The 26,291-nt window shown below is 38.5% G+C and overlaps 1 protein-coding gene across 1 annotated transcript in view; it reads left to right on the top strand.

The window, feature by feature from the left end:
- si:dkey-112m2.1 (transmembrane protein 132D) overlaps positions 1-26,291 on the top strand; it is a 142,516-nt gene that overhangs the window by 37,960 nt on the left and 78,265 nt on the right. The window contains exon 2 of the mRNA XM_060891630.1: positions 7,185-8,097. Coding sequence (XP_060747613.1) covers positions 7,185-8,097 — 913 coding nt within the window. The remainder of the gene's footprint in view (positions 1-7,184; positions 8,098-26,291) is intronic.

The raw sequence follows: 26,291 nt of genomic DNA, 5'->3' as shown, positions 1-26,291 counted from the left end.
TTGTTTTGCTCTTTTTTTGTGTGTATTTTGCCCTTTTATCTCCCATCCACCCAACAATCACACACACACATACACGCACACACACACACACACACACACACACACACCGTACACACACACTCACCATACACATACACACACAAACAATTACATCACATCAAAATCCATTTCAGAGCAACAGGAAGTTGGACTGAAGGCTGAAGTGCCATAAAAATACTTAATGTCTCATCCCCAGCAACCAAAGCTCTCATCTCATCAGTCAACATGAGGGAGGGAGTTAGGGAACAAGGGAATGAGGGACTGAGCTCATCACTGGCTTTAGAGCACCAACCATTTGTTTCGGTTGGATAAAGACATTCACAGTGGAGGTTCTGCAGCTGAGCATGACTAACGCTAAATCTTCAATGCCAATCTACAATCAGCACTAAAACACCTCACAGGTGTTCCTGTACAAGTCTGGCTAACCTGGAATCTTTTAATGAGCAAAGCTGTGTATTTTTAACACTGCTCCTAAAAAACAATTACTACTGAGTTTTAATTTGGACAGAATAATTGGGCTTCTGTTTGTGTCACGTTTTTGCTGTGAGCAATTTTATTTAATGTTACACAGAATATTTAAATGTCCTCCATAATAAGAGCACAGTTTCATCCCGAGGTTTTCATATCTACAGGATAAATGATAAGACATGTAAAACACTTTGCGCTATATTATTTTTTCCCCATGTTTGAATATAAAGCCAGGGCTAATTCATTTTCTGAGATTCAGCTGTCACTTGTATTTGCCTCCGGATGTTGGAATTTTTCATTTCCCTTCCACATCCTAGCCATGTTTCAGATTAGCTTAATGTCCTCACCTTTGCTTGACAGATTTGTCTTAGGGTTTGTACTATTCCATGTACAGTACGCTTTTGGAATGGACGACAGCTTTGCTGTTTCTTTTACCAACAAGATGGAGAAATGCTTATAATGTTTGCTGCTCTCTTCTGTAGTTGATGGTTCCCAGTACTTCTGTTTCCTCCCCCTGTCTAAATGCATACGTTGTGGACTTATTTCCATCTCTAAACTGCAGTGTGCGAATGTGCATATGATTCTGCCCAGAGATGGGTTAGCACCCTGTCCAGGGTGTCGCCTGCCTTGGGCACCTGAGTCTCCTGGGATTGGCTCCAGGTTCCCTGTGACCCTGTGCAGGAAAAGCATACATGATGGAAGAGTCTGGATGGATGGATGGATGGATGGATGGATGGATGCAGCACTCAGTATAAAAGGAGAATGTTTTGCTTTTAGATGAATTATGAACATTAATAAATATGTGTATGTCATTTATGTTGTTAAAATATAGGATTACTGATTAGTATGGCATAGTCTGAATTCCTGCACCACTACCACTGCTGTGCTCTTGAGTGAGGACTTTAATTTACTTGCTTATTCACTCGGCTACTTGTGTGTCTCTGGATAGGGATTTTTACCAAATAATGTAAATATAAATATATGAAAGTGTGATGACAAAGAGATGATTCAGGGTATAATGATTAACACCATAATATTATCATGTATATTTGTAGGCATTTCCACACAAGAGATTGCCTTGTGCCTCATTACGGTGTCTTGTGTTAGGTTGTTGTGGTTTCACAGTTTCACACTTAGTCACGGTGTATTAACTCACTGTGTCCAAAGTGCTGTCTAAAACACGTTTCTGTCTTTTTTTTTTTTTTTGGCTAAGCACTCTACCTTTCCTCGCAGCTAAACTCTTTCATCTTATAATGAAAAAAAAACTGACAATGTATTACATGTAATACTGACAAAGATTGTACATGTAATACTGACAAAGACATTTTATTGAAAAAGTCATTCTCTGAAATATCTTTCAAAAATCGTGTTTGGATTGGATTAACATGAGGCACTGGATTCATGTAATTATTACTGGAGAATCTCTTTAGTCCTGTCCAAGTGTGTTATGTAAGTCATTTTTTTACAAGCTGTGTGTGCATGTGTCTGGAAAGATTACATCATATTTAACTTTTTAGAAAACGAGCAGTAGTAATATGTTTCTCGTCCAAATTGACATATCGGTAAATATTCTATTAAATCCTGTGGAACAAACTACAAAAAATGCTTTAAAGTTTCTATTGCCCCACACTGAAACCAAATCAAACAAGTATTGTTCGAGTTTCAGAAGAAATCTAGGAAAACCAAGACAGCTCACAAACAATTAATTGTTAAAAGGATATGTCTGTCTACAACTGGAAGTCTTCAAACGATAGGTGAAGACCTACCTCTTCCTGAACCACTTAAACTAGCACTTTTACCCTGAACAGTTTAAGGTTGATGGTATCCTAAGTCTGTAACCTAGTGAACCAGTGTTAATGCATTCATCAAGACTTCAAAGCACTTTTGCACGTCGCTCTGGATAAGGACGCCTGCCAAATGCTGTAAATGTAAAGTGAAGTGATTTTTCAGGGAAGTGATGCGATACTTGATCAAGGGCAACTTACATGGCCACACCCCCTGATGCAAACAGCTCAAAACGATCAGCTTGTATTAAAATGAGGTAGCTGTATAAAGTGAAGTCGCAGAGGCTCATAGACTTAAGATTTATCCAGAGATCACTCATCCTGGCTGAATCGATCATAATTACTACATATGTCCACTGACAACAGATATAATCCCACAGAAAGAAAAATGATAGCGGTTTGTTTAATATATTTAAATTTCTCCAGGATTCCACAAACTATGCAATATTTGGAGGGGATTCCATTTTTGTAAAAATTACTGCAGATTTTCTGCAGTTTTGTGCAGAGACGTGTCATGTCATCTCAATACAATGCACATTCAGCCAAAGCCCTCATCCATTCATGTGTGTAGAACATGAGTTCAGTTTTCACAGAAAGTCATGACTTATGTGTCTTTACTGGTAGCAGTTTAAAAAAGATTCTCATGCTTGCAGTTTCACCAATTCAGGTAGTTTCCTGCAAAAATGCTACACCATAATCAATCATTTTTGGCCCAAGAGAATCACAAAAAAAAAGATTGGTGGTGGTAGTGGTGGTTAAAACAGTTGGCTTCTGACCAGAAGGACATGAGATCTAATCACAGCACCATCACAATGGTACTTTTGGCCCCTTGAGCAAGGCTCTTACCCCTCAGTTGCTCGGTTGTATAAATTAGATAAATCTTAGTCACCCTGTATAACAGTGTCTGCCAAATGCTGTAAATACCATGATTTCTTAATAAAAACTTTATTTAACTGACTTGTGTGTTTATAAATGGTGCTGACGTTCATTGTTTTTCTCACTGGGTAAAATATGAATTTGTGTATATTAACTGAAGTTTTAAACATCTGACTTTATTGATTCTAGACACCATTCTGGTCCAGTCCAGGTCTTGTCCCTGATCATCATAATTCTGTATATTCTCAGCAGTTGATTTTACCCACATTCACTAGCACTCTTACTTACAGTAAGATGGTAGAGATTTTTGAATCCAAGGGCACTCCAATTACACTGGCACAAAAACTCAACTCGAGCGAGACTCCCTGCAGGCTGGAGACGGTGGCCGGAGGCAACGCTCCATGTCTTAAATTAGTTAATAGCTCCCTCGCCTCCAACCGCTACACACGTCTGCTGTTGTCAGCATTTTTATTTCAGTGGATTTTTTTCTTCGGTGTGTGTGATGTGCAGATCTTGGTGCACCACAGAAACATAAGCAAAAGCAAAAAAAATAATGCACACAAACAAATATATTATTAAGTCAAAAGAACAAATATATTCTACTACAAATCTGTAATCTGCATCTATGCTTTAAAACTGCATTAGAAATATGCCGAATGTTCAAATTTTAGTAAATTTGTATTTGTATTTTTTTTAAACATTTTTGTGTTACATTTCTCTTGATATTGCTGGTATTTCAAACTATGAATAATCATAAAAATAAACATATAATAATAGTTTAATATTCATTTCACATGCAGCTGGAGGTGAAATATAAATCTCAATAAATTTAAATAATTCAAGATATGAAACAATAAAAAAAATAAAAACCGAAGAAATAAAAAATATGAAACAGCCATCAAGTGAACGTGTGATAAGTTGCTCCATCCGGAAAAAACACTTCACTGGGACAAAAGTACCTGAGTACATATACATATAAGAAAAAAGATTTCTGATTCCTTTCCATTAAGCCTGTTTTCCTCAAAGCTCTGAAATCGTGCTGGCAAGAAAAGAGGACACCCCGAGTTCAGTGTCTGTGGAATCGATGTGACAGATTGTGCTTGCAAAATAAATCAAACTCCCGTAGCTCCAAAAATCATTACTGTTTAGTAGAAGTTGTTAAGATTCTGTCTGCCCCCCCCCATCCCTACCTCTCGTCTCATCTTGTCTCGTCTCTTTACTGCTGCTACAAAAAGCAATAACATTACAGCAATAAAAATATGGATGATGCATCAGATGTCTCGGGGGAATCGTCTCTGTGCTAACTGTTTATTCAGCCTCCACTACAGATGTTTCTCTATAGAACACTTTCATTCCTTGTGCTAGATTAATTAGAAATCAAGATGCATGATTTCTAAATTAGGGATACAATTAAGGAGATGGAAAGATATAAGAAAAATACTTTCAGTTGATAAAATTTATAAACTGTTAGAAAAACTGTAACAGTACAGAAAATTACAAAATACAGAAGAGTATTACAATATAACAAATATTACAAAAAAAATATCTAGAATAAAAATATATAAACAAATATATATATATATATATATATATATATATATATATATATATATATATATATATATATATATATATATATATATATATCATTGTATGTATATCAGTATCATTGTATGTATCAGTATCAGATATGATATATATCAATATATATATGTATATGTATATATATCATTTTAATCTCGAGCCTGAGGGCAGTGTAAATATCCAGAACTGCATTATTTATTAAATGGATATTTAGAATAGATCTCAAACATATTGTTGTTTCCTACACACAGAAGAGTGTATTAGGGTTGCTTGACATCTTGTAGATACTCTGGCCCATTTCACTGAAAGAGCACATGCTCATGCTAGACATTTATTGGGCTATTTCTCTCACTTAAAGTTAATAAGAACAAAAATTGCAGATTTCCATGAGAAATTTAATAATATAAACTCCTATGTCCTGAAGCCTTTCCCATGTTGGAAAACGTAAGGATACATCTTTATGTCTTATGAAGCTACAAAGCACTGACATTGTCACATCCCTATGAACGAGCCATTACTATTTGTAGCTGCACTAATGTCAGAACTGCTCTTATAGAAAATAAACAAAACCTTTCCTTCCAATCAGAATCCAGATTTTAACAGCACTGTGGTATGATCAAATAAAACCCGAACTATAGTGTGTTTCAAATTGCTGTTATTTTCAACCTCTACTGAGGAATCCTTGAGAGTCAATGTGAAAGCTGGAGCCCTCAGATGAGTAATGCCTAATCATGACCACTTCAGAATGAATCGAAGACATTGCCTTTAACTCAGTGCAGTGCATTATGTCACTTCACAGCACAGAATATCAGCTGAATAGTGTGGCATATGAAGCGTATAGTATAAAAAGAATGTACCTTCTCCCTATTCCATACAAAAGGTAGTACATTATAGATAGTTTATCGCCTATAGCTGTATTTATGGACTTTAAATAACGCCATACATTATTTAAATATATACCAGAATAAGTAGCAGAAAACGTACAGAGCACAATGATTAATGTATATTATAGTAATTTTTATATTATAATGTAATATTATAGTATAGTAGTTATTTTTTTTTTTATAGTATATTTCGTCTACTGAGTAAAAATCATAATCAGGAAAATTACTTAAGTGAAAATAATTAGCTAAAAGAACTAGTTGTTTTTTTTATTTACCTATAATTGACATAGCTAATCCAAAAATGTTTTGTTGTTATGCTAGCTTACCAGTGACCTATGCTAAAGAGAACATCACATCGATTCTCAACAGTATATTGAGAAAGGTAACTTTAGCTGGCTAGTCATCTTATTGTTAGGTTAACAATATATACTAGGTTAATAGGTTGATCGCTAGTTCCTGTTCATTCACACAATTACAAGGTTATAGGTATAACTGTTTCACTATATAACATGCTTATCACACCTTATCATGATTGTTACTTACAGGATGTAGCAGTACTTAAATAAGTCCAGATAAAGCATCAGAAGTCATTTCAAAAGTTCCTTTCAAAGTTTAGTCACTGTAATTGCTTTGCTTCCCGGGTGTTGTTATGAGAAGGGACTGAAATGTTTTCAGAAAAAAAATAGATTAAGTTTTAAGTGTCTTTGTCCAAACTGCTCAGAATTCAATGAAGGCTTATTGTCACAACACAGTTTTAATTCAGTGCCATTAAAATGTGAAATAAACTGAACTGAACTGTACATTTTTCCGGGTTTGTCAAACTTGTTTTTTTTGTGCTAGTAGAACAGGGCTATGGTGACAGGAAGCAGTACATACAGCTCTGATTATTTTAAGTTACAGTTAAAAATGTTCTCAACTATTGCAACAAGAGTTTTTGTAATTTGTTAGAGCCTGTTTATAAGTACATTATTTGGATACAAACTTAAACACTATAAATAATATAAACACTCTAGATATCCCTATAGATGAATTAAGCCCAGGTTATGAAATTCTAAAGATTTTAATAAATTAGCTGTTTTATTTCAAATGAAACAAACTCTACAGAATCCATAAGTGTTGTATCATTAGCCCATCATTAAAGAGTTCTATGAATCCGTGTAGCACTTCCAGGTGTCGCTTTATCATGACATCAGTGTTGTTCCCTGAGTGTACAATCTGAAAGGCTGTGACCCCAGCCTTCACAAATCTGCTGCACCTTTCTTTTCCTGAATCAGTGACGCAAAATCAATAGGGACTCTCAAGAGCCTCAATCAGCCCAAATATCTGTGGAGCAGTGCTCAAGCTAGATAATGAGCAAGTCTGGTTTGGAAAGTGGGCCAGCAGACAGTGCACAATGTCAGAGATAAATAACTCTCAGTTTACGGCGTGGTGTGAGGCTCTGAGCAGCTGCTGCACTTCAACTGTTGGGTTAAAGGTCTTATTGCAGAGGATGTGAGTATAATCGAAAAGATGAGTGATGTCTCTCCCTGTCTTCTTTCCTACTTGGCAGTGATGGATGGCCGACTGTTGCTGGAGGGTCTGCCAAGATTTGGTGCTGTGCCTACATACCTGCCGGTGCAGTACCAGGTGCTGAATGCAGAGCTAGCCTTCTTTCTCAAGGAGGCTAACCAGGACATCATGAGGAACTCCAGTCTACAGGCACGCACTGAGCTCTTCTTCATCCAGCAGGCAAGAAGAATCCCTGTGGTCAATGCTAGTTATGGACCTTTCTCTGTGCAGCAGCCCATACCCATGGAACTCCTTGATCCAGGGATCTTCAACAACCCACTAACATCTTCTTTGTCTACATCTTCTTCATCTTCCTCACCACTTTTCACTTTTAACTGGAAGATTCAGACCTATATCATAAGTGAGCGCATCCACCTCAGTTGGCCCAAGGTTCAGGTCTTGTTCTACATCGTAGGCCGAGACTGGGATGACTACAGCACCATGGACCACCTCCCTTGCATCCGGATGTTTGCTTTCCATGAGACACAGGAGGTTCGAGGCACGTGTCGATTGAAAGGGGAACTTGGACTTTGCGTGGCTGAATTGGAGCCGCTGCCCAGTTGGTTCAGCCCACCTAGTGTGGTGCCTGGGAGACAAAGAGCACCTCAAACTGAAGGTACTCCTGTGGAGCTCTACTACATGGTACAGTACACTGAAACCGGTGAATGCAACCCGGAAAGTTCTCGTAAAATGGCTGCTATCCGCTCTGAGCCACAGGGGCCTGCCGGGTACTTTTCAGGGCCTACGCCTATGCGAAGGATCGGCAGTGTACGCCTATTTCAGCCACTCTCTGAGCTACGCCTGGACAGGAACTTTGTGGTAATGGTGCCTTCCAGACCAATTAGGCAAAGAGAGACGGTGTCTGTCTTTCTGGCTGCTTCTGCTCTTTCATCAGTGGAGATCTTCACCCTCAGGTGAGAGAAATGTTCTTTTGCTTTTCATTCATTTTTGAGTAGGGATATTCAACTAAAATGTGTAAGTTATATAAAATACCATAAAATAACTTGATGAAGGTCTGGATAGGCAATTATATGACAGAATGGTGACTTATCTTTTAATGCTTAACATTAATAATTAACTCAGTTTTGTATAAAAAGTTTGAAGTTGTTTTGTATTGTTTGACTGTGATGTGAATTGCCTTTATCTTTTACCTGATGTGACTTAACAATAATGAAAATTCATTTTTAGCCCTAATAAAATAAATGAAAGTTTGATGGCGCAACAGCTAACAATGGACCTGTGTGTAAATGACTGCATGAGAAATTAATATTAATAGCTGGTTGTTGTGCTTCCTCACGCCTTCTGATTTAAATCAGTACCGGCACCGTACCTTGAGTTATGCAAACGCCTCAGTCTATTTGTCAGGCAGTATGAGCATTAACTTATAGCTTAATTGCTTTTGTGTTAGATGAGTGATGATGAACTTTAAGTGAATTTACTCTCAGTAGCACCCTGATGTGCTCTGTTTAAACAAATATCAGATCTGTGCGTATATGGGGGATGTTAATATATCTTTTACTTAAATGAAACTGACAGAAATCAGAAAATCAGTAGCAACTGGACCAATATCAAAACTTAACAGAAATATTTTTATTTAACTGTTTTTGTCGTATATGTGTGTGTGTGTGTGTGTGTGTGCGTGTGTGTGATATACATATACATATTTATCTCCTAAGTAAATCTCGATTAATTTCAGTGAAAACACAGTGAAAACACTAGATGACCTGCTTTTTTGCAAATATTCAGTATTATTCCTATCCCTAATTATAAGAAATAGGACTTATTTCTCACTGATAAATGCCATAAAATATATATTTTTATATCCAATTTAATAACAGTGCACAGTATTTTTTTTTTTCATTTTACAGTATAAATAATATTCCAGCAATTTTTCTAGACGTTCACTGCAAGCACAGTAAAATACAGCCTGCAGTGTGTCCACATTTATGCACATTGAAAAAAATATTTGTCCAATACAAAAATTCTTGTACCTAAAATAATATGTTTTTGTTAGGCATTAACTGCAATATCTACTGATTTAAAAGACGAGTGTCTTGCTACACTCCTAGGCCACACCATCTAAGCCACACCCCCCAGGACTAGGTGGAATTGTAGCAGAAATTGATGTTGATATTAATAAACTTCCACTCTTAAATACACACAATTATCTCTATTTTTTATTTATAATGATAGTGTTTTTGTGGCTCAGAGTACGAGTTTCCATCCCAAATCACTAAATCTAAAGAAGCACATGTTAAGTTTTCTGATTTTCAAAGGTTTGTGTTATGTGTAAAATGATGTACCTTCTATGTTTAGTTGTTGCTGAACTTTTACTTTAATGTTGAAAGTAGTCGCTGTAAAGATCTGAAATCCGATTGAAAGCAATGAAGCACAAAGTTACGTTTTTTGTTTCAGTCATATTGATTAATCCGCTCAGATAGTGCTTTAACATCAAGCGTGTTTATCATCAGTAATATGGTTATCAGTTTTTAATTCATTCAAGAGAGAGGGAGAAGAGAGGGAGTCCTTATTTTAAACGTGATGGTGGTTTTGTTGAGTAATCTGCACTAATATCAGTCTCGTCTGTAGTTTTCTTTTTTTTTTAGCTGAGCTCATGCGTTCACCTTTTTTGCTGATTTAGATCTTACAATAGGCTTCAATCTCATCTCTGCACTCCTGCAACAATGGCTAAATGTCTTTTGTAAAGTCCTCACAGGAGACAGGAGATAGGAGCTCTCGCTCTCTTCTCATCTCAGGCTGGACTCCAGCTTGTGTAATTTCTTTCACTGAGAGCTGCTGATATGCAAGTCTTTGCCTACACCCAGATCTCATCATCAGCCGAGCAGGGATGATCTGGTGTGATCCTTCTCATAATCTTCCCTGAACTTGATCTTTTTCAAGAAAAACCAACATATATTTTGATTTAGTGAATCACATTAACACTGAAGGTGTTTTCATTTTGTACATTCATGCCTCTAACAGTGAGAAATACAAACCATACTCTCTATGAAGAAACTCAGCCCCTTTCATCTGGGCTCACTGGTGATTTGAAGAACAGTAACAGGTTGAAAATGGGATTTACACCTCATTCATAATGCAAATAAAAACAAGCTTCCCTCATGAACTAATTAACACCCTTCCAGAAGATAAATTGTCCCTGCTGTGCTGAAATCCTCACTAAACAATCGTACAAATTTTTGTACGTTCATGCAGGCTGAATGCTAATGAAAGCAATTAAAAGATATTCTTTAAGAGACAACAAATTTTATCAAGTCAATATACAGTACGGTTTTATTATTTAGATTTAATAACTTTATTTACAATTAGATTTAATAAATTTAATTGTAGTTTATTGACGAACAGTGAGCGAGCTAATAAATAAAATAAGAGTAAACAGAAAAAAGTATTATAATTAAATAATAATTTCTTTTTTATAAACACTTAGTGTTACTAAAAAAAATCATATAAATTAGTATTCATAAATTCTTAATTCAATATGCATTATACAATATTTTAGTTGCACTCAATATTATGGCTTTAATACTATGTTGACAAAATGCTGATAATGTTTGGAAGAGTTTGGATAAAACACAGCCTGGTGATTGTTGCTTTTAAGGCTATTGAGGCGAGGAGCAAAAACTGCTGAAAAAAGAGCAAGAGCAAAAAGAGCTGAGAAGGCAGACCCAGTGTGTATATATGTGTATATATACACACAGCTCATGTAGATAACACTAGAGAGGTGAGGGGGTGGGGCCTGTTGTACTGTTATTGACATAATCACATGTGGGGTTCAAGGTAGTTGAGCGGAGAGATAAAATAGCTCCAGAGAGATGAGAGGTGCAGCAGGAGTATAGGTAGCCAAATGGATATAAATATAGATGACAAATATAGATGATTAGATTTGTTTGTGCATTCAAATGCAATCTGGATAATAAAGAATTTCATACTTAAAGAAAGTCTATTAAATATTTTTTAATTCAGTCATCTTTGAATTCAGTCATTCAAGTCTTTAGCTCACAGCAGAAATTCCTCTGTCTCTAGGCAGCTAAAATTATATTTATCTAAAATAAATATTAGATTATGATGCTATGTTTTGTACTTTGCTGAAAGAAGGTTTAATGTCAAATATGATCTGGCTTCATCTATAACTGAGCTTGAATATTCATCAGATGCACTGGAAAATTCAAGAATTGCACCAGTGCCATGAGCTTTTTAATCAGCATGGCCACAAAAATGATAAAAAAAAAAACTCAATTTAATCATTTCTGGAAAAAGAAGATAATCAGCCTTAAGCTATATTTCCTCTGTGTGACCATCAGCGGAGTTGTTCATGGTCGGAGCTCAGGCTTGGAAACTGTAGGGAATTAAACCATCACTGGGTCTTTGGGGATTTTTATATTTAATCTCTTATCACTTCCAGTAATCCCAGAGCCATCCGATAACACCATACATATGATACTGTGTGGTTCATCTTCTTTAAAAAAGGGGACATTTTTAAGGGCTAAATTTCCAACATGAATCAAAGTTTTAAAAGGTTATTTATTAGGAACCCCTGCACACTTTCTCGTTCATCTAATTATCTAATCAGCCCATTGTGTGGCAGCAGTGCAGTGCATAAAATGATCTTACTTGCATACAAGCGTTTCTTGAGATTACTCACAATGATTCAATGAATAAAAACATCCAGAGAGCTCAGTTCTTTAAATGAGAACACCTTGATGAACACCTTAATGAGAGAGAGCCGAGGTTGAGCTGATTTAAAAACTACAGTCAAATAACTCTGTACAACCCATTCATTCATTCATCTTCTACCGCTTATCCGAACTACCTCGGGTCATGGGGATCTCAGGCGTCATCGGGCATCAAGGCAGGATACACCCTGGACGGAGTGCCAAGCCATCGCAGGGCACACACACACACTCTCATTTACTCACGCACTCACACACTTGGGACAATTTTCCAGAGATGCCAATCAACCTACCATGCATGTCTTTGGGCCGGGGGAGGAAACCCCCGAGGCACGGGGAGAACATGCAAACTCCACACACACACAAGGTGGAGGCGGGAATCAAACCCCGACCCTGGAGGTGAGAGGCGAACGTGCTAACCACTAAGCCACCGTGCCCCCCCCTTCTGTACAACCCAGAAATCATAACATGTCAAACGATAAGATGTATGAGTTACAAAAGCAGAAGTCCACTTCAAATTCAACAAAGCTGTTGCTGCAGTGATTCGGCACAGATTTGGCACAGATTCACGAAAACAGACTGAAAAAAAAAATTGCCTGATCTGATCTTAATTGGCCATGTGCATCCTTTCATGTCCACAATTTACCGTCTTTGAATGGTTACCTCCCGCATGATAATGCACCATATTGTGAAAAATCCATTACAGAATCCCCCCTCCTAGCAACACCAACTGAATGTTGTTGCATGTACACAGCATATTTTCTCTGGGCTGTACCTTTCCCAGTCAATGAGCTATTGGAGCCATCTTCTTCTTCTACTACAGTCCAGTTCAAACCATGTAAGCAGGTACTCTGGGTCATCTGCAGATGGGGGGACATGATTGGGCTTGAGGAGGGAGACATGGAAGGGTGGGGTGGTAGTTGCAAATGGTACATGACTGGATAATCCTGATGTAAGATCTTAAAGGCCCCTATGAAACGAGGACGGGTTTTTTGCAGTATAGCTTGAGCTTGATGTTCTGAATGCAGAGTAACACTATCTGGCATGGTTGGTAGGGAGGGTAAGGGCATCACTGACATTTGGCCTAAAGTTTCTCACCTCAAACTACCCTCTGGAGGCACACATGAGCACCAGACCACTCTGCGCCAGTTGAATCAGCCAACTACGGCTGGAACAAAGGTTTCACTCAACCACAGGAACTGGCACTGGAATGGGGTGAGATTAGAGGAGGAGTAAGTCAAGGAGTTTGAGGAACTCACTTCAGTACTACTGTTCTTTGTTGCAGTATGTTCACATAAAAAGACCCAGTTCCTGGTTGACATGCTCATCTCAGTTCGACTGGGGATGTTGATCCCTAAACTCTCACAGAAGACCCACCACACCCTGGAGGTAAACTGGGCCCATCGATCAGACACAGTGTCTTCTGGTATGCCGTAGTTCCTTAAGACATGGTCCATGAGCACTTTTGCAGTCTCTATGGATGACAGGAGCCCTTTCAGGGGCACCAACCCGCAGGCCTTTGAAAAGCAATTCACTGCTACCAAGACAATGTTGTGGCAATGAGAGATTGGGAGATCCATGACGAAGTCGACAGTGATATGGAACCATGGGCATCAAGGTATGGTGTGGGGTTCCAGCAGGCTACAGTTTAGATGGGACAATGCCCTTACTTAGCAGGATTTAACATAGTTCTTGATGTTAGGGGTCAGGGAGGGCCACCAAAAGGTGTTCTGGATCAGCTTAGTGGTACAGTGAATTTCTGAATGTCTAGAGCTCTGCGGGGTGTGCACCCATTGGATGACTCTTGGCTGGATGTCAAAGGGAATGTACAGTTTTGATGGCAGGCATTCCAGGGAAGAGGGTTTGTTGTTGAAATGATTTCAGATGATGGAAACTTGTCAAATATCTTTTTGCAATATCCCTGCATAACAATCTGATCTCCCCTTCAGTCACAACTCGCAACCTTGGGGTAAACGTGAACAATCAACTGTCCTTTTCCTGTTAGCATGTTGCTAATGTGACATACTCATGTCGGTTCCTTCTCTACAACATTAGGAGGATTTGGCCATGCCTGTTAGCTGTATGTCACATCTCTTTTTAAGTAAATTTTAGCCACATAACATGCATCTGTGCAACCTAGCGCAAACAGTGCAAGACAAACAATACATTATACAAAAGACATTACACAAAAGACAGATAAGCAGATAAGCAGATTTGCTTTACTAATCTCTAAGTTTGTGAGGTACTCTAAGTTTGTGTGGTCAGTGATGACTTGGAATTAATATTGGGCTCCTTCAAATTCTCAAAGATTTCCTGGATGGTAACAAACCAGTGGAGTCTTTTTGGTTTAATGTGCAGCAGTGCCATGAGTGAAGCAGTCTTCTAAGCTGAAGTTGTGAATGAAGCATCTGTAAAAAATTTCAAAGGCCAGAAATCATTCCTTGAGACTTGAATGAGTTGGCCACTCTGTAATGGCCTGAAACCTGTGATGTCCATCTCAGAAGAACTATGGTTGTTTGGTGAGTGAAGTAGCCAATGGGTTGTTTGCCCATCATTGTGATCCTGAGTGGTGTGGTGCATGTAAGGGTAGGGAGCTGTAGATTCTTAACTATCCGGTGGTGGATCAGGTTGCTCAGCTCAAAAGTGGCCAGTCTGACCAGTAGTCTCTTCAGGTGAGACCTGGGTCTTCGCCAGCTGCATGGGTTCCTGCACACTGGTGGTCGCCAATGGAAAGGGTTGAAACGCAAAACTGAAGTGTTGAATGCTGGTTCTGGATGAGGTTGTCCAGCCAAATCGCCACCATGATGTACTGCGATGGTATCACGTCCTTCTACGTGCATTTCAGCTGCTCTGGGCTCTCTGGGTCACTGTCACAGACAGTGGATGCCAAATCCTGGGCCTTCCTGGTGATCAGCATCATTAGACACAAGGCACACTTAGTGGCATCATCTCTGTAGGCCTCAGGTTGGTGGGCAAAAAAAATATCACACTGCCAAAGGAAGCCTTGACAGCGATCTGCAGAGCCATCAAGCTTCTCTCGCAGCGCCATCTTGGCGGGGTCCAGACTGTTGGCAGGTAGGTTGCAGAGGGCTTGGCAGTTGGGTGTTAACGGTCTGAAGGGCTGAAAGTTGTTCATGATAGGCTGCTAGCACCTCTCTCTAATGGGTGACAATGGCATGGAATTGTATAACATCCACTGGATTTCCCGCTGGCAAATTTTCTGTAAGGTAGAGTCAGAAACAGGAGGTGTGGAATTCATGTGCAGTGTTTATTAATACGGAGACAAACAAATCCAAAACATAATCCAAAGTACAGTTGATAAAACAGGCAAAATTCTAATAGCACAACAGTGACAATCTGCGGAGGAAACAAATCAAGAAAATCACTAGGCAGATACGTGGTTCAATTAAAAAAGCAAAGTTGGTACACTCAAAGGCAAAGAACAATGAAAGCATTGAACAGCTTGGTATGCAAATAAATCGAAATACTTCACACCGATGCTGGCCTGAGTATGGCTTATAAACACTAAAACTCAGAAGTGTCCCTTGAAATGGAAGTAGCTCAATACTCATGTCCCCCTGGTGGGGTTGAAGGGGAATTGCAACTGGATCAATTACAATTGGTTATTGGATTTTGGATTTGATTGAAGGTTTAGGAAGTGCACATTGGATTGGATTGTTATATTTAGACTCAGGGGCGTCGTAGGTGGGGGGAAAAGGGTGACTGAGTACATAGGGCCCTGGCATGTGAGGGGCCCTCGACCATCATTTTATAATTTGTATTAATGTTATTATTTTATTATCTGCGCAATCTACTTGACAGTCCCGCGTATGTGCTACTTCTAGTTCTCCGCTGCTTTGACACGAATCTACGTAGACCCCTCACACCTCGAGCGTGCATGCAGCAATGCACAGACTGGACATAATTTTATTGGTTGCGTAGAAGCGATGCAAAGCGCGCATTGGCTGTGACGGATAGTAGAGAGTGCGCGGACATGGTGGATGATACAGGGGAGTTTGTGAGTGTTCCGCCGGTGTTGAGAGACGCGATACTCGCGCCGCCGTTGCACATGATATCAAAATCTGGCTATCAGAAAAGAAAGGAGATGGAGGAGAGAAAAAGAAAACAAAATCAGGGAAAACAACTCCTCAGAAGTTTTTTTCTAAAGAGAGCAGGTGAGATCTAAAGCACTGTACAATGTCAATCTGTTTTAGTCAATGCTAGTAAAATAAATGCTTGCTAAGTTCTGTACAATTGTCTCTATTTCCATAAGACACAACTTGTTTCCAAGCATGTGATAAATGTTCTTATCATACTACTAAACTCTGAAGTAACACGGAAAGTGTGAGAAGTATTTTTAGAGATTAAATGTGAATATAAAACAATGTTTGCAATGTTGTCAATATCAGCATCCAATTTTTTTTGTATTTATTTTGTTTATTGTTTTTTTAGATTTAGCCAGATCTGCTTTTGAAGCAAGGTGCTATTTGCACTTTTTCTTCTTTTTTTGGAAATACTGCAATGTTTTACATCACAAAGGATGCCATGTTGATTGTTTAATGTTTGATTGTATTTGTAAATAAAATACAGTTCAATTAAATATTGTTAAAGTGCAATTTTAAAGGTTAGGACATATTATGATCAAAATATGATATGCAGTGCTGCTGCATTGACATGAATTCAAATAACACGTTGTTATACTATTTTATACATGATATACTGTACTTCAATGCTGTAAAGCAGTAATTCACAAGTGGTTACTATATCACTGAATCATATGTCCTGTCTATAGTAATGCAAATTTTAATATACTAAATGCTATTCATTTTACATTATCTTTAAAAAAGTGAAATAGGGGCCCCCACACAGAATCTTTGCATAGGGCCCACGATCCTGTGCTACGCCCCTGTTTAGACTCCCTTCTCAAAAGCAGTATTATCGCTGCAAAGTTCTGTTTCTACACTTCACTGCCCTGTCTGTGTTGATTGTTGTCGTCTGCCCAAATATTTTGAGCCATACAGGTCACCCCACCATCTGCTGACTCCATTACCAAGTCTACTTCTTCCGGGAGACTCGCAGCTTTGCAGCCAGAGCACCTCTGCAACTCTGAAAATTAATACTTATAGGCTGGTGCCATTCCCACTTATTTACCTGCTTCTGCATCTCTTCAGAAAACACAAGTCCATTGACTTTTATATTCTTATATTTATATTCTTATAATTGTGTGATGTAATCACGCCAACATGAAACGGTATTTCAAAGGAACATTTCCAACATTATGTGGAATCCAAAGAATTGAGGCTGTTTTGAAAGCAAAGGGAGCTCATACCCTGTATTAATATAGTGTTCCTAATAAACTGGTGAATTTACTGTGTACTGTATATATAGTTTTTAATAATCTGGTTCAACAATTTGCCCACATGTATATACAGTAATACTACTACTACTACTACTACTACTAATAATAATAATATAAAAAAAAATAATAATAATTGTAATCATAATCACAATCATAATCATAGTCATAATAATTAATAAAAGTAATCATTTTGTTTTAATTTTTTATAACAGCAGCATTAACAATAGCGCAGCTGCAACTCACAGGCTTATATTAATGCAATTCTTGTAGTATGCTATCATTTCTGATTTAAAATCAGAGTTTAAATTGTGTTTTGTCTTTATGGAGTTTTCTAAGTTATCTAAAAGGAGACATTTATGTAATATTTCTGGAAGGAGTCTCCAGTGTCAGTGTTTTATAACAGTAAGAGGTAAAGTTGTAAGTTTTAGTTACAGTTCTTAGTAACATACAAAGTCTTAATTCATAGGAATATAAAAAGAGAGGCTGGTGAGGATTTGTTTATAGCTGCTATAACATATCTGATACTATAACATTCACAACATTAAAGATGAATATCTTCTAGATAAAAAAAAATCAGTGTGTTGTTCTTTATAAATAGGTAATAGTAATCACTAGCAAATTGTTGGTGTATAATATGAAGTAAACACTTGTGGACGCGCTTGTACAGAAAAATAATCTGTGGGGTATGAGCAATGTCTGTACTGTTCACTAGGTTTATAAAAAATTCTCTTTAAGCCTTACTGTAGGTGGAGAGTCAAGTTCCTATCAGACCATACTACGTAACATACATGTTTGTGTTATATTTTGAGAAAGCACCACTTCAGTGGGAGTCTTTGGCAAAATATTGCAACTGTGATGCAACGTGTGTCTCAGTGTGTTGTCTGCACTCGTCCTTTTGATAATCCTGGAGCTCAGTCCCACAGCAGTGTTTCTAACCAGGTACATATAGAGCACTGCTTTAAACACACACACACACATACATACATACATACATACACACACACCCATATATAGACACATACACACAAACACAAACAGTGCAGGTGCACAATACAGGTACCCAGTTTTCTTCATTACTTTGTCCTCATTCTTTCTTCTTATGTCGGGGAGGAAGAGTGAAAGGAAAATAAGAGAAAGAAAGAAAGAAAGAAAGAAAGAAAGAAAGAGAAAGAAAGAAAAAAGTGGAAGGAAGAAAGATAGGGAAATGTGAAAAAACCCAGAAACAGTAAGCGAGGGAGAGAGAGAGAGAGAGAGAGAGAGAGAGAGAGAGAGAGAGAGAGAGAGAAAAAGCAAATATAACATTACTGAATCAGAGGGTCTCTGGAAATGGCCAAGGTTGCATTTTCCTCAACAAGACCACAGGGCACAGTTCTGATTTCTGATTTCTGATTTCTTTCTCAGGAATTTTTATGCACATTTTGGGAAGTAGTTGTTATTGGAGGTTATTTAGAGACCTGGCAAACTCACACTCTACACACATACACAGTTAAATCCTGAATCTATTTGGTCAGTGGGTGTTATTTTTGTATAACATCACATATGTTCTAAATGTCAGAACATTTATAAACCTATATAAGTTGATATTGTAGAGAAGAGAGAGAGAGAGAGAGAGAGAGAGAGAGAGAGAGAGAGAGAATGGCATTTAATTGGACATGTAATAAACACCAGCATCCTTCTTGTTAAAGAGTTTGTGTGTGTGTGTGTGTGTGTGTGTGTGTGTGTGTGTGTTATTTTTTTCTCCCAACAGACTCATGGAATCTTTTATGATCTAGTGAACCAGTGTTGTATTTATTGATAGACTTCAGAGCACTTTTGTACGTTGCTCTGGAAAAGGGAGTTTGCAAAATGCCATAACTTTAAATGTATAAATATGAAGTACTGTGTCGTTCATGAATAAATTAAACATTGTAATAATTAGAAAATTGCTCAGGTATAACAGGAATAACACATTGGACCGGCCTTAAGGATGATACCAGCATCACACTCTGTTGAAATCGTATTAAATTTTAAATGTATATATTATTGCACTCCTATCATTTACCACAGACACAACTGTGTACTAGACGGCAGCTAGATTTTGTGACACTTTTTTACTGTGAATGTACATTATCATATTTTCAGCTACTGAGATGAGGATTTTCTCATGTCTGACATCTTTTGATGACAATCTTCTTAAAAAAAATTTAAAAAATTTTGTGGCCAGAAAAGCAAACTGTGGCAGTGGAAAAGAGTTAAAAAATAATCCACAAATGCAATTTTCTGATAACAAAAAGCTGTGTAAATAAATAATAAAAAAAAAAAAATACAAACTTTTTCAGAATTCTGGAGTTGATAGTAGGAAGAGAAGAGGATGTGCTGAAAAAATATATATTTTTCTCTTTCTTCCTTTTTCTTAAGAATTTTTTAAAAATAAGTATAATTTTTATTTGTATGGTAAGTGTGAGAAAGTTGCATCAATAGTACTACTACTGATAATAATAACCTGATGAATTAATTTATTTGATTATTTATTGTTTTTATATTTTTTTAAAATATGGTGTAGCTTGAAAGACTCAACCTTTTTTTTCATCAATCATTTTTTAAACACACACACAAACACACACACACACACACACACACACACACACACACACACACACACACACACACAGAGCTGCCTGTGGAGATGGTGGTCCAGCGATCACCTGCTGAAGCAGTTGTTCAGTGCCGCACATAATGAAGTGTGAATCAGTATAATGTGCTCACTGATGCGCCGGCTTTAAAGATCAAACCCAAATTGATTTATTCCCAGCACCGCTGAGCCATTAGCAAATAATAAAATGGAATGCAGCAAAAATGGGCACCGGGGGACTAAAAACCTCATTCCACATTGCCGAGAGCAGCCGGTGGAACCGCCGCAGCTCCGTTCATCAGCGCTGGAGAACAGTACAGCCCTGCGCTCTGCTGTGCGTTGCTCAGTGATGTCTCAGAGGTTAGCACTGTGTTCTGTTTACAATAAAGTAAAAACCTTCCACCTGCAGTCATTCAGTTATTCAGTTACTCCTCTGTCTTTTGTCTCTGCAAGGACGCACATCGAGAATGTTTTCACTCTGCTATTTGTTTCTACATGGAATGATGAATTATGCATCTGGGCAACTGGACAACTGTTGCTCAACAAACAATTATTGCTAAACTCCCACAGGAGGCAGAAAATTAATTCCACACAGTTTACCCCAAAACATGACCAGAAACAGGATGTGTTTGGAGTCTGATGTTCATTTCTCAGATTATTCATTCACTTATAGCCTCGCTAATATAGGTATGGCAGAGTGAAGTTGAGTTCTGCACTCTGATTGGACAAAAGGTGTTGATTCATTTTCTATAACAGCAGCTAGGACGGTATCACAGGTTTATATCAATGTGCTTGATCTGACATGTTATTTTGTTAAGAAAATGTACTTACTGGTATGATGAAGTCTTGTATGAGGAGACATTTATTTCATGTTTATAGAAGGAGTCTCCAGTTTCAGTACTCAGGAGTAAAGCATAACTTCAAGGGAAATTCTTCAGGACAAATGAGTGTATGTTTTTTGCTAAACTCTTGTCTTATTAACTTCAAGAAAGAATGAGAGAGCGAGAGAATGACCATTTATAGCTGCTATTACAGTGAAACTTGTTTTAGAGACATTTGCAACATTAAATGTAAATAGAAACGGATCAAGATTATGATTACACGTTCTTTAATAAAGGAAAACGGGGCAAAGTGCTGTGGAATATGAGGTATAAATTGCTTGGGAACATATTGTTCTAGGAAAATAATAAACTTTAGAGTGATAACTGCAACTTCATTATATCTCCCTGTCACTGCAGTTTATTACTTACTTAAATCATAATACTGTTTGTGTAATTTGCAAGAACAACTTGAAGTGAATTCAGGCTATGAGGTCAGTGGTCAAATTTAGTTTCTTGCATATGAATTATGAAATATGAAAATATAAAATATGAATTGTCATAAAAAAGGAACAAATAATAATCTTGCCCCTCGCCCTGCTCATACTATAACCCCACCTTAACCACCTGTACATTTTCATGCTATATTTTAATGCTAAAGACCACATTAATATATGCAAAATATATCGACTTTATTTTCAGTAAAATGATGACCTTTTTTAATACTTTGGCATCATTTGACACACTGCTTTCACTTATAATTAAGTAAGATTTTGAGAGAAAAGCCCTAGATTAACTTTTTACTCTTGTTCCAGTCAGCGAGATGTGACAGCCTGTTATGATTCGAGTTTAATCCAGATTAGTCCAGCATGCTGTGTAAATTTAATTAAATCTCTGATGAAATTGTTTAATATTTTAATCACTTGTATGACTTTTATGTATATATTTTTAAATATGATATAATTTACACATGCATTTAGTCCAAACTGCTAAACTGGAGGCTAGAAGTTTCCTTTATTTGTTACATTAGCTTTGTAGCTTGAGTGCAAAACCAAAAGAAACCTTTGTTTTTGAACACTTTTTTGGTTGAACTGGTAATCTAATTAAGAAAAGTTAGACAAATCTTATCTTATGCTGTTCATGTACTTTGGTGAAGGAAGAGAAAACATGACAAGATGAGGCAGGTCAGCTTCGTGTGCATTTGACAGTCCCAAATGTAATCTTTTTGCAGCATGCTGTGATTCATTTCATACGATAATGGAAAAATCAATTGTTACAAAAGCCGAAGAAAATGATTGTAATTTTTCCCCCTCCACAGTGACATTTGATTACCTTGCTAGCCAGCACATACCATTTTGGTAATAGCTTAGATTTCATATTTACCCGAACAGATGCTGCCTTGCGTCTCGTTACCATAGCGATGTTGCCCCACATCGCTGTTCGAACCTCTCACACATTTCATAATGTTTCTAATTGTAAGTTTTGCAAGAAGCTGAAATTTGAGCCAGCGTGATCCACCTTTGCCTCGTGTCGGGTCAAAAGCAACGGTTTTGAGTAAACGGCATTAAGTGCAAATGACAGGTCCCTCTGAGAACAAACCGTTCTGCTGTTCTCACTGATGAGCTCATAAAATGGAGAAAAACAGCACAAGGCCATTACGCTATTAAAGGCAGCATCCTCATTAGGAACTTAACTTATTAACCATGCGGTTCAGGTGGCGGAGTTTGACTCTGTTTCATGCATCAGGAGGTCTAACATCACAACGTGACACAAATCACACTCCTTATACTGAAATGAGTTCAGTCAGGATTCAGACACAGTTGTGTCGCAGAATGAGAGAAAGACTCTGTATGACTGTGGATATGGATTATAATACTGTAAGCCATTGATAACAATATGCTGATAAGCTTCTAAACTGATCTCGTCACTTCATAAAATAAAATCATAAAATAAAACCAGCAAAGAAATAAAACACATTCACAAGCAATGCTATTAGCTGTATTTGTGTCTGTAACTCAGATCTCTGTTTAGTCCTTATTTGTATTCAGATTTGTGCAGTCTAAGGTTTTCGTTCTTGTTGTTTGTAAATGACCTCTACGAATACTGTACAAAACAGTGGAAAAACCCTGAAGTAGGAACGGCAACACTGTCATTACGGTGTGTGAATTCTGCTAAAATCGTAACTTCTCTTAACTAGAGATTTAGAGATATCCCTGTTTTTTGGAAGAAAACAAGCTAGTAGCTTAATTTTAAGCACTGTGAACAGGCAGTTACTACACATAAACTGATGAATGAACTCTCTTTTTTTCTTTGTCTGTTTTGTGAGCTTCATATCTGGCCATTCTGACCATTTTGCAGATGCATGAATGTTCCATCACCTGAACTCTTAACCATATACCTCATGAAACTTTCTGTAAGTAAGAAAATTTATATTGCATCTCTGAAACATTCTCTCTCTCTCTCTCTCTCCCTTCGGCTGCTCCCTGTTCGGGGTCGCCACAGCGGATCGCCTGGTCCGCATATTACTTATATCTATTCAGAACATAATAGCTGTTTTTTATACAATGTAGTATCTTTGTGTTTGGGGGAACAGTGGGTTTGCCTCACAGCTCTAAAGTTGCGCTGTGCTGCGTGGCTTTTGTTTATTTGAAAGACATGTTGTTTGGCTTTTCTAAATTGTTGTGTGTGTGATTTTGCCCTGTAATAGGTTGGCACACTGTCAGGGTATCCTCTGCCTTATGCCCTGAGCCCCCTGGGATAGATTCCAGATTCCCTGTGACCCTGTGTAGGATGTGTAGAAGTGCTACAGTAAATGAATGGATGTATGCATGCATCCTTATTATTTGGTTACATCCTTAGTACATCTGTGGCAGGGAGGGGAACATGGACAGAGAGACACAGAGGTGGGGGTCAGGAAAACTAGTGCTCTTTTTATTTAGTGCAGAGCAGCAAAAAGGTGCAGCAATGACATGCAGGAAATGAGGGCAGCAGTGCACTTCTCTAAGATGGGGACAGGTACGGAGGTGCCGGGCATGGGGTAAGGCTCGGCGGCAGAGAGGATTGATCCCAGGAGCGTGACAGGCTCAGCAGTCTGGGGAGCATCATCTTTAGTTTGGCTAATTTACAGAAACACAAGGGAGAAAACACGAAGCATGAGAGCACTTTCTGTCTTACCTCCCTTCCTCAAGAGAGCAACTCTCTCAGCTCGCCTTTTCCTGGAGGGTGAGGAGTTAGGGGCCACTCCTGATTGGCTCCTCTGGGTTTGGCTACCCCGCGTGCAGCCACAATCAGCGGCGCTGTCACTGGTGCTGAAACCGCTGTTTCTTCAGCAATGCTGCTTCCTGGGGTCAAAGAGCACTTTTCATTGTGTTTACAGGAATATAATGATAATTATATTTGCTAATTGTGATGAGTAAATGTTTTTACCTCACAGCGGTGTCAAACTGAAACAAAATCTAAAGTATGACACCAATTAAAGACAATGCTTAAAAAAAAAATTTTTTATCATAAAGCTACAGTAGTATTGTCAATTCATCAATGGCGTCTGTACCATCACAGCCTCTAAGAGAAGGATGCAGCACAACACACATTAAGAGATTAATCTTTTCCTCATTCAGCTCACACTAACATTTTTCTTCTACAGGGGGCGACATTACAAAAAGTTACATCTTGTAGCTTTAAAATAGTTTTTCACTTTTATTTTGACTGAGAGCTGTGTAAACCGGTAGTTTTTAAATGTCACTATTTCATGCTTTATTTATTTCAAATTTGTTTGAATTAGTTTTGCTCGATTGGTGCTTTATACGCATCCCCAGAGCAGGGACAGTGTATCATTTCATTTCCGTGTTAATGCTGATTCCTCAGAGCTTTTTATTGTAGCGTGATGAATGATTTTTATTCAGTGAAGCTCATCAATAAAGGCTTCCAATCTGCAGGGCGTCTGCACAGACAACTCACGAGCTCCACTTTTCTCAGGAAAGCTGTGCGCTTTTGTTTGCGTTGATTAGATGGAGCTGTCTGCCGCTCCATCAGTCTCATTATTGTGCTCCATTAGCTTAACTTCCCAAGTGACTCGATGTGAGTTAGTCAGGTAATAAACACAGATGCGCTCCAAAAGTCATGTGACACTTTGTCCTTTTCCTGACAACATCCCAGATGCAGCCTCAGTCATTCAGTCACTCAGTCACTCACTTACCCACTCACTCAGTTCAATCATTTACTCACTCACTCACTCACTCACTCACTCACTTCACTTACCCAATCACTCACTTTACTTACCCACTCACTCCCTCACTCACTCCCTCACTCACTCACTCACTTTACTCATTCACTTACTCACTCACTCACTCACTCCACTTACCCAGTCACTCACTTCACTTACCCACTCAGTCACTCACTTCCTCACTCACTCATTCATTCACTTCACTTACCCAATCCCTCACTTTACTTACCCACTCACTCCCTCACTCCCTCACTCACTCACTCACTCACTAACCCCACTTACCCACTCACTCACTTAACTTACCCACTCACTCCCTCCCTCCCTCCCTCCTTCACTCACTCACTCACTCACTCACTCACTCACTCACTCACTCACTCACTCACTAACCCCACTTACCCACTCACTCACTTAACTTACCCACTCATTCCCTCACTCCCTCCCTCCCTCCCTCCTTCACTCACTCACTCACTCACTCACTCACTCACTCACTCACTCAATCACTTCACTTACCCACTCACTCACTTAACTTACCCACTCACTCCCTCACTCCCTCCCTCCCTCCCTCACTCACTCACTCACTCACTCACTCACTCACTCACTCACTCACTCAATCACTTCACTTACCCACTCACTCACTTCAATTACCCACTCAGTCACTCACTCCCTCACTTACTCACTCACTCCCACATTCAGTCATTCTGTCACACACTCACTCAACACTTTCTATCTTCACTCACTCACTCACTCACTCACTCACTCACTTTACTCATTCACTTACTCACTCACTCACTCACTCACTCACTCACTCACTCACTCACTCACTCACTCACAAGTCATGATCCATGATCCAAACACATTTTCAAACTGCATCACAGATTAGTGGAACATGCTTGATGTGCCTTTTTCTACATACATGATCGCACACATGCTCGACCTCACTCACTCACTCACTCACTCACTCACTCACTCACTCACTCACTCACTCACTTACTTGCTCACTCACTCATATTCATAAATTGTAAATGGTGAAATATACAGAAGATTACTTTTATTACTTTTGGATAAGGCATATTGTGTGTTTGTGTGTTCATCCAGACCCCGGTGTGTCCTGGTGACTCCTGGAGACTGGTGCTAAAGCTCAGCTCTACGGCCAGATATTACACTCACCTCCGACCTGACGGGCGCTCCAGCTAATAACCTGCTCATTATTTTAGCATATAAGGAGTCAAGCCAAGAGACTGCAGGAGAGAGAAAGTGTGTGTGTGTCTTTGTTTTCAATACGACAGACAGAAACTAAATGCTTCGTTAGAGATTAGCTTAGTCTGCCGAGGACTATGACTCCGACAGCGTTAATCTCATTTCCCATTTGCCGTGTTGTCACGGCCCGGTACGTTTAACAAGGACGATAAT

Source organism: Tachysurus vachellii, chromosome 17 (genome assembly GCF_030014155.1).
Source record: "Tachysurus vachellii isolate PV-2020 chromosome 17, HZAU_Pvac_v1, whole genome shotgun sequence".
Classification (NCBI taxonomy): Eukaryota; Metazoa; Chordata; class Actinopteri; order Siluriformes; family Bagridae; genus Tachysurus; species Tachysurus vachellii.
The sequence above is the reverse complement of the archived record's forward strand: the minus strand, read 5'-3'. Positions and strand labels throughout refer to the sequence as shown.